We start from the raw sequence: 10,253 nt of genomic DNA, 5'->3' as shown, positions 1-10,253 counted from the left end.
AAAATTTTGTTAAGAATCCACGCTAACTGTTCCTAGCTAACTGATTACATTTTATTTATCGCAATTTATATTCTCGCAATTTTAATTATCGTCATTTAATTTCTATTATTTATTTTACGCACTTTAAATATGGGGCCACGTATACAAGGTTTTGACATATCATATCGACACATCTATATATATATTATTTGGAATAACCATAGACACTCTATATGCAGTAATGCATGAGTTAGCTATACATGGTTGAGGTTGATTCTACAATAATATATATACTTTGAGTTGTGATCGAGTATGAGACATGCATACGGGTCACGATAAGTATTAATTAATTCATATATTATATATTAAACTATATATGAATTATTGAATTGCTAACTGTGGACTATCAACTGGGGACTACCAACATTGGACAATTAAAATGAATTAAAATATTGATTATAACATATGAAACTAAACAATTCTTCAAGTTTGCCACTTGATTTCATATTAAACCTCATTTGTATCTTGACGATTACATTCTGCGTTCAAACCTTTCATGATTCTTGAAAACACCTCAATCGAGAGAATGAACCAACCACACTTCATCTACAGAAGAAAAGATTGATACATATAGTTATGCACCTGAAAACACTCGGAACCTGAGTAAACATTTAACACGTATCTGTACTAGCTCCTTTGGCATTGTTATTTTTGAAAATAACAATGCAATTCCTCTTCAAATTAGCCAAATTTGTCACAGCTCCAACAAATCAACTTCAAGTTTTCATTCGGATTAGCCTTATTATAATAATGATATATAAGTTGCCTTTCATCATCGTTACCGGAGAACTTTTTATATTCTGCCACATTAGCAATAAACTTACCAGCAACTTCATTACTCATTGGCTTAAGTCTCTCTGAAGGAGCATTATATTTGTTCATAAAAACCTACCATATACTCATTTGCATCTTGTAACAAGAATTGTCATACCAATTACTGGGAATCATCAATCAGTATTTTGAATTTTGTAGCATTCTACATCAATAGTTATATGTATACATATAACATTTAACTCTTAGTATTATGATCTTCCATTCTGAAATTCTGAAAAGTACACAGTCTACAAATCAATATTTCAAATTCTGAAAAAGCTGAATACAGCAGCAAAAACTGTACATGACCTTAACAGTCGAAGGTATAAAGATAAAGAATAAGTGTGTTTGCAAAGCTCAGAAAAGTTGGAACTGGAAAATGGATTAAGCAAACCATGAAGAAGACTCTGAACAAATCACAAGGACTAAACTTATACATAAAGAATCCTGATGATTCTGTTTCTGATGAAATCTTTAGCGAATACCTTGCTCCTTAATTGCTCTAAATCATTGTGAATGAATTTCTTCATCACAATTTGATTCTAAAATTCTAAGATATTATCGTATCTTTCATCCTCAATATTTCTGAAGATATCTTCATAAATATTCTCGTCCGATATTAATTATCTCTCCACGCCATTTGTATTATATCATAAAAGGAAACTGTTTTAGTTTCTATATTCTGTGAACCTTCGAATTTAAAATATGAATGTTTTGAAGTAGTGTTGGGAACTGATGCATGAGTTAGTATAATATAATGACACTTGATCAACATAATTATATTACAGTAAGTCATGCTGAGTTTCTAATGGAACGTGATGATTCACAGATAATAACATCATCATGTGCCATGTTACAAAACTCTTTCATTCTGCTTAACTTCTGAACATATCAAGAAAGTATATTCTTGATAGTTCTATTCTCAGTGATTCTGGTAATTTGACAAATCAAATCGTGCTATTACGTTCTTTCTTGTTTAGAACATTAAGATCATTCGAAACTCCATACTTACGAATTCTGGACCATTACTCGCTTTACTAGAGGTCGAGAAGAGAATATAAAGGCAAAGAGCTTGAAAATATAAGAGAAGATATAAATCCCAACAACAACGCGGAAGTTACAAACCGTGGATATTAATACGAATAGCAATATAAAGACACGGTATAATTAAGAATAGTATCACCCCAAGATAATAGTAGAAGTAAGCAGATTTCTCTAATGGAAGATTGAAAGGAAGGATGACAGAAATGATAATTAGAAAAATATCAAGGATTAGAATGGAATTAAGCATTTTCACAATCTTTTGGATGTATGAACTAAGAAAGAAAGTATAGGAATGGTGAGAATAATGGAACGGAAGAGTTGAATTTATAATGGAAATATCAGACAGAGTAATCGAGACAGATCACCGTATTTAATTATAGAGATCTTAATTTCCTTATTCGCCGAAGAATCAGATCTTATAGATTTCCAAGATTTTCTTTTAAATCCCTTGAATTCTAGAATTCAAACCAAGACAACATCAAAAGTTAAGACGCACCTTATTTTCTAAATCAACCATGACTACGTCACCGGTTAAGACAAATTTATATTTACGTAATTCACTATTTTGTGATAGCTTCACTCGTACTCTTCGAGTAATCTAATTATCTTATCCATATTACTTCACAGTAATAAAACTCTATGTATCGACTCATATTCGTCATATTAACATTCTTATTGTTAGCTATGACGACCTCGAACAAATTTCGGGGACGAAATTTCTTTAACGGGTAGGTACTGTGACGACCCAGAAATTTCTGACCAAATTTAAACTTAATCTTTAAATAAATTAATGTTCCAACATGATAAGCAAAGTCTGTAACGTTAAGTCTTGGAAAATTTTGAGAATTATATTCATGTAATCAATTACCTTTCGACTGCTCTTGACGATTCACGAACCATTAATCGTAAATAGAAATGTATATATATAAATAAATATATATGTAAATAATTATATATTATGAATTAAATATATTAATAAACTAGTATGTGATTTAGAAAATTTAAACTTGATACTTAGAACATGATTAAATATGAAGTAGTTGAATTATATAAATATATAAATATATATACATATATATATATATATATAGGATTAATATATATAATTATTAATTGTATGTATATTATAAGATATATAATTATTCAGTTCAATTGGTAAATGAATCAAAACACAGAAATAATCCAAATTCAGTTAGCCATACTTATCACTTTATATATATATATTTTTTTGTCTGTACGATTAAATTGATATTTTGTGAATTGATTCTATAACAACCAATTAAGTCAGGATATTAGGCAAGAGTGAATCAGTCTTTCATTTATACATCTTCTTCATCAATTCAAAAATGTTACAGCATCTAATTTATTTGATTTTTAAACTAAAAATTTAAGAATATTAGTTCAGACCTCTGTTCTGTATTCATTTTTCAAATTTAACGAATTTGAAATCAATTTCAAAAAGTATTAACAAGGTCTTGTTAGGAATCCATTACCCAAACTATCTGCAAGAATTGGGATTCCAATTCCTTGTATTGATCTTGAATTTTAGAGTCAAAGTTAATTATTTAATTGTCAAAGACTTTATTCATAGGGAAAATTCGATTTCTGTGTTTTGTTTCTGGATAAATTGAGAATTTATAAAGTTTATAAGATTGAATTAAAACCTTTTTCATGTTATAACTATTGTCTAAAACATCCTAAAACTCGAAATTTGGATTTACTTCTTCATTATTTTCTTTCGAAGCATACAGCGACTTTGTTCATTCCTTTTAATTCATTTTGTTTTGTGTCTGTTATTTAATATCACAACGTTTAATGACTTCTGTTTTAATACTACATGATTTTATAAAAAAAAATTGATGTGCTTTTGGTCGATGGTTGTTATGGAGATGAAGAAGAATATGAACGATAAATTATACGGGTTATATTAATAGAGGTGGGATTAATTTCAGAAAGACTGAAATGGTGGGATTTTTAAGGGTTAGTGTCGGGTTTTGAGAGGTCGCGGGTTCGAGTCCCTTCTGTGGTGAAATTTTTTTGGTTTCTTCAAAGGTTGTACTTTCAAACTTATTATTATTATTATTTCATTATAATTGTTATTATTATTATTATTATTATTATTATTATTATTATTATTATTATTATTATTATTATTATTATTATTATTATTATTATTATTATTATTATTATTATTATTATTATTATTATTATCCTTATTATTATAATTATTATTATTATTATGTTAGCTAGGATTATCATGATTTTTTTTATATAGTTTAGATTATTATCATTAAAATAAGTATTATGACTATCATTAATATTATTATCATAAGAATTATTATTGTAATAATTATTATCACTAATATTAAAAATAGGATTTTTATTACTATTATTAGTATAAGTATTATTATTAGTACTATCAAGTAGGTTATATTTGGTAATAGCATTACGAATGAAACCAGTATCTTTAATATTAAAATTTATATTACTATAGTTATTATTATTATTATTATCAGTATAATTGTATTAACCATTATTACTAAAAGTTACATTTTTATTAATAATAGTATTAGAATTATCATTTAACATTAATATTGATATTTTCATTAACATGACTATTAAAACTTCTAATAAAATCATCTTTTTTATAAAAATCACCATTATTATTAAAAGTAATATTTTATGAAAACTAACATTTTATCTTATCCTTATTATCATTACTTTTATTATAATTAACATTACTTTTATTACTATTATCAAAACTATTAATATCAATATCATTGCTAAAAATCTAATTATTAGTATTATTATTATCATAAAAAGATACAAATTGCTACATACATTATGTTACCAAATGAATAGCTATATAAGAATATATTTTATACATATCACATAATAACACTAATAATTTCATAATAAATAAAGTATATAAAATAAATATAGTTAAATTAGTTATTAATAAAACATACAAATTACTAAAATAACAATTAATAATAATACATAAACTTGTCAATTACAAGTGTAGGTTTTAATATATATATATATACATGATATAGGTTCGTGAATCCGAGGCCAACCCTGCATTGTTCAGTTGTTCAATATCGTCATATGTATTTTTACTACAATATACACTATCGTGAGTTTCATTTGCTCCCTTTTTAAATGCTTTTGCAATATATATTTTTGGGACTGAGAATACATGCGCTGCTTTATAAATGTTTGACGAAATATACACAAGTACTTAAAACCACATTCTATGGCTGGATTATTAAACCAAATATGCCCCTTTTTAGTCTGGTAATCTAAGAATAAGGGAACAGACACCCTAATTGACGCGAATTCTAAAGATAGATCTATTGGGCCCAACAAGCCTCATCCAAAGTACCGGATGCTTTAGTACTTCGAATTTATCATGTCCGAAGGGAGTCCTGGAATGATGGGGATATTCTATATGCATTTTGTTAAGGTCGGTTACCAGGTGTTCACCATATGAATGATTTTTATCTCTATGTAGTTTGCGAAATGCCTGATATGAGATGTATATTTATGGAAAAATGAAATCTTGTGGTCTATTAAAATAATGAAAATGATTGTTTATGATAAACTAATGAACTCACCAACCTTTTGGTTGACACTTTAAAGTATGTTTATTCTCAGGTATGAAAGAAATCTTTCGCTGTGCATTTGCTCATTTTAGAGATATTACTTGGAGTCATTCATGGCATATTTCAAAAGATGTTGCATTCGAGTCTTAGAGTTCATCTAGATTATTATTAAGTCAATTATAGTTGGATATATTATGAAATGGTATGCATGCCGTCAACTTTCGATGTAATGAAAGTTTGTCTTTTTAAAATCGAATGCAATGTTTGTAAAATGTATCATATAGAGGTCAAGTACCTCACGATGTAACCAAATGTAATGTATTCATCCAGATGGATTAGGACGGGGCATTTCATTAACGGACGTATTTTATTTGAGTTTATGACACGTTGGTTTGCGTGTATTAAAACGAATAGGGTAATTATCATTATAGCATTAATTTTAGTTACCAGGGTGCTCTGTTATGTAGAATCTATTGATAAACTTTTGAAGAAATCTTGTGGTCCATCTTTATATATTTATGACTCGAGCAATTAAACCTATAACTCACCAACATTCGTGTTGACTTTTTTAGCATGTTTTTATTCTCAGGTCCTTAGACTGCTTCCGCTGTGATGTGCTTGTTGCCTGCATGGAGTCTCTCATGCTTTGTATAAAGTTTATTGCATTCGAAACAAAACCATGTTGTGTAATAAATAAATTGACTGTGATGTCAACCTGTAAAATAAAGACTTATGTATTTTGGGGATTTGCTTATACTTAAGCACTCGCCCACATGTTTATAACTTTCTATGTTTAGAAAGTCACTTATTTTAATGAATGCAATATTTTATCAAAACGTATCATATAGAGGTCAAAACCTCACTGTGGAATCAATGATTAACGTGCCGCATCAATAGCGATTTTGACGGGTCGTTACACAATCCCTCTTTTGTCCAATTCTACCATTGTAGGAAGTCTTTTCCTTCTTGCACGCCACACAAATACTTCTATCTTTTTGGAACCAAATTATTCCAAAGTGTCTCGTCGTTATTATTACCTCGAGGAATTAGTCTCTCGTTAAGGAAATCAGTTAGCGACTTTGTTGTAAATCTCCCGTTGCTTCCACCTCATCTCCATGAGTCTTGTTTAAGAGGTTCCATAACCGCGCCTACAAGTAGCTCGTTAAGGCTATGAAGTTCGCTACTATTATGCCCGGAAGGTATTATTGCCCAAGACCAATTACCCGTGCACTTTATCCCATCCCATACTAGTCGATCCCTAACCGAGGCCCTTAAGTCGTTTTCAAGTCTAACCAATCTCTTGAATCTTTTACTTAGTGCCTCTTCGCCAAGCCAAATATCATCCCAAAAAGAAGTTGAAGCACCATCACCTTTATCCTTGACAAAAAGTTTCCTAAAAGGAATGTTAAAATCCTCAATGTCGTACTCGCACTTAATGATGTCATTCCATGTTGATTTAAACGAATCAAGATGTGATGAATCATCAAGTGAGAGCCCTCCCCCCCCCCTCGGAAAACCCATAAATACTCGAGATAACTTTGACCCACAAAGATTTGGTTTCGGTTTTAAAACTCCACCACCATTTGCCAATCAAAGGCATATTCTTACATTTAAGAGATCCCAAATTCAACCCGCCCTCACAATATGGTAAAATAGTGTCTTCCCACTTAACCCACGAAATTTTTGATTTGTTACCCGATCCCCCCAAAAAAAGGAACGTCTTACACTTTCAAGTTGTTTGATCATGCATGGTGGAGTACAGAAGAATGATAAGTAGTACAACGGGATTCTATTAAGCACCGATTTCACAAGTGTCAAACGTCCATCAAACGACCCCGAACGCGCCCTCCAATCCGAAAGTCGTTTTTCAAATTTATCCATGACCGGCTTCCAATATTCGGCTCTTTTCATATTCCCACCCACGGGTAGCCCAAGATACATGAATGGAATCGTACCAACTTTACATCCGAATAACTTAGCCATGTTCTCGACTTCATCTTTATCAATTCCCACCACAATTAGATTACTCTTGTGATAATTAACCATAAGACCCGATGTAAGCTCAAAACACTTAAGAAGTTTCATTAGGCGCCGTATATTCTCCTCACTCTAAGTACCAAAGAAAATGGTGTCGTCTGCATATTGGAGATGAGAAATAATAACCTTGTCCTCGCCTACCTCTACTCCGGAAAGTACCTTCGTCTCTATCGTATTTTTAGCCAACGCATTTAATCCCTCCGTAGCCAAGATAAAAAGGAAAGGAGAAAGCGGGTCGCCTTGTCTAACCCCTCTCGAGCTTGAATTAACTAGTGGGTGACCCGTTAACAAGAATCGAGATAGAGGCCGATTTGAAACATGAAATAATCCACTTCCTCCATTTTGCCCCAAAACCCATAATACCCATTATTTCAATTAGGAAAATCCCAGTTAAGGCAATCAAAGGCCTTTTCGAAGTCCACCTTGAAAATGAAACTTTTTGACCATTTGCGCTTTAAAAAGGAAAGACTTTTGTTAGCAATTACCACACCATCCAAGATATTCCTTCCTTTTATAAACGCACTTTGTTCGGGACCCACAAGGTTGGGAACCACCTTTTTAAGGCGGTTCGAGAGTAGCTTCGCAATTACCTTATAGTAACTACCTATTAAACTAATCGACCGGTAGTCACTTAGACAAAGAGGATCTACCATTTTCGGAATCAAAGTAACGAACGAGGCATTGCACCCTTTAGAAATTTCCCCCCTTTCCCAAAATAGATTAACCGCATCAATCAAATCATCCTTGATCACATACCAAAATTTTTTGTAGAATCCCATGTTGAAATCGTCCGGCCTGGGGGCCTTTGAACTACTGCAACCCTTGACCGCTTCCCATATTTCCGATTCACAAAATTTATCCTCCAATGCTCCTGCTTCTGAGTTCGACAACTTGAATATCCCGGTCCCATTCGCTCCTGGCCCACTTGCAAATAAGCAGTTTCCAGATACCCCATCACCAATTGTTTAATTAGCAGCAGACCCAATTGAAGTTCTCGGCCCAACAGGCCCTTCGTTAGCAGTTGGCCCAACATGGACGAAACGTGAATTCTAGTCAGCCTGTTCAGCAGCCCACAAGGATGGTTTGTTACTATTTTTTTCGCAGAAAATATTCTTGAAATGCTTCAGTATTGTGCCCTTAACCACCATCGGTTCCTCAACCCAAGACCCATTAATGTTTAGTCCGCGAATGTTGGATTTATTGTGTTATCTTTGGATCGTGGAGTGGAAATATTTGGAATTTTCGTCGCCTTCCATGATCGAACGAATACGAGCTTTTTGCTTCAACATACTCGTTTTAATTTTTTCTTTCTCGACCCATCTTCTACGAATGTCTAACCAAACAACGCGATCTCTTTCACTAATGCTTCCGAATTAGGCCAAGGTTTCTAATCTACACGCCTTTTATTTTAACTCATTTATTTCCCCATCCAAATTCCCAAATTCCTTTTTACTCCAAATCTTCAAGTCGCTTTTCACGTTCTTAAGCCTATCTCTAAATATACAATCACGCCAAGAAATATTAATATCCTTACCCCAAGCTTCAATAATTACCTTGTCGACCCCCTCCTTTTTGAACCATTCATCGAATATATTGAAGGCTTTCGGGCCGAAGTCAATAATACGATCCCTGAGTAAGAGTGGACAATGATCCGAATCCCTACGATCAAGTGGAACAACCAAAAGATCGACCCAAAGTCTCATAAACTTATCATTTACAAAGAAACGGTCAAGTTCACTAAACTTTGTGCCATCATCTCAAATACGCGTGAATCTTTTCCCATTGATCGGGATCACAACAAGGTTATTTTTTGCAATAAATTTATTGAACCTAGATGCTCTAGATTGGTGGAAAACACAATTTAACCGCTCCATATGCCATCTTACCTCATTGAAATCCCCACGTGTAACCCATGTCGAGTCTATCTTATTCATAATCTCATCTAACGAAGACCAAAACTCATTCTTTTTTTCGTCAGTGTGAGGTCCATATGCATTTACAATTATTGATTCGTGTCCCGACCCAATCCATTTTCCCCTGATCACAACAAAAAACTCATTACTAACCGCACCTTCCACACTAAAACTAGCAGAGTCCCAAACAATTAATAACCCTCCCGAATTCCCGACCGCCTCCTTTTGCACAAATCCACAATTACTACTACCCCATAAATCTTGTACCCAATACTCCCTATGGTTTCTACACTTGGCTTCTTGAAAAACCGCAATATCTGGTCTCTCTTTACAACAAAGTTCTTTAACCCACCCGAATTTTCCTTTAACCCCAAACCCGCGAATATTTAATGACATAATCTTCATAATTACACAAAGTAAGACGAGTTAAACAAGAAACAACTTACAGAGGGTTGAGGTTCGGCCAACTCAACCCAATTTTCTCCCCGAAATCCCATAATTCTGAATTATCGAACGATTGCGCCCCCGTAGATTCCAAACCCACCAAATTCCCTTGTGAAACTTCTTTGTGTGACTTGGATTTAGTCTTCGATTTTCCTCTTTTGCAACATCTCGTCCATTTATACCGATTATCTTTAGCGATATCCACCCCACCCTTAGCCATCTCTTTCAATTTCATTAACCTAGAAGACGCCCTCCAATTTCTGATTGCATCCCAGTAGCATCCGTTGCAAAAAGACACCGCATCAGATGACTGGCCCTTCGACTTACCGTTATTTTGTTTAATTCCCCCACTTTTTGT

The 10,253-nt window shown here is 32.7% G+C and overlaps 1 protein-coding gene across 1 annotated transcript; it reads right to left on the bottom strand.

Annotated features, from left to right (window-relative positions):
* Window positions 1-6,608: 6,608 nt before the first annotated feature.
* LOC139848863 (uncharacterized) lies at window positions 6,609-9,856 on the bottom strand. The gene is made up of 5 exons (XM_071838551.1): window positions 9,425-9,856; window positions 8,952-9,244; window positions 8,024-8,462; window positions 7,227-7,610; window positions 6,609-6,932 (listed from the first exon to the last, which is right to left on the bottom strand). The coding sequence occupies exons 1-5, from the start codon at window positions 9,854-9,856 to the stop codon at window positions 6,609-6,611; spliced, it is 1,872 nt and encodes a 623-aa protein (XP_071694652.1).
* Window positions 9,857-10,253: the final 397 nt, after the last annotated feature.

The sequence above is a fragment of the Rutidosis leptorrhynchoides genome, chromosome 5 (assembly GCF_046630445.1).
Source record: "Rutidosis leptorrhynchoides isolate AG116_Rl617_1_P2 chromosome 5, CSIRO_AGI_Rlap_v1, whole genome shotgun sequence".
NCBI lineage: Eukaryota > Viridiplantae > Streptophyta > Magnoliopsida > Asterales > Asteraceae > Rutidosis > Rutidosis leptorrhynchoides.
This window is presented reverse-complemented; position numbering and strand designations above follow the sequence as displayed.

Bases quoted from the DNA above. Each gene is read 5' to 3' on its own strand.
- LOC139848863 (XM_071838551.1), bottom strand. From the start codon at position 9,856: ATGAAGATTATGTCATTAAATATTCGCGGGTTTGGGGTTAAAGGAAAA. The intron at 9,245-9,424 runs GTAAGATGGCAT...GTAAATGATAAG, and splicing joins CACGTGGGGATTTCAATGAG to TTTATGAGACTTTGGGTCGA. The intron at 7,611-8,023 runs GTAATTGCTAAC...TTTGGTACTTAG, and splicing joins GGAATATCTTGGATGGTGTG to AGTGAGGAGAATATACGGCG.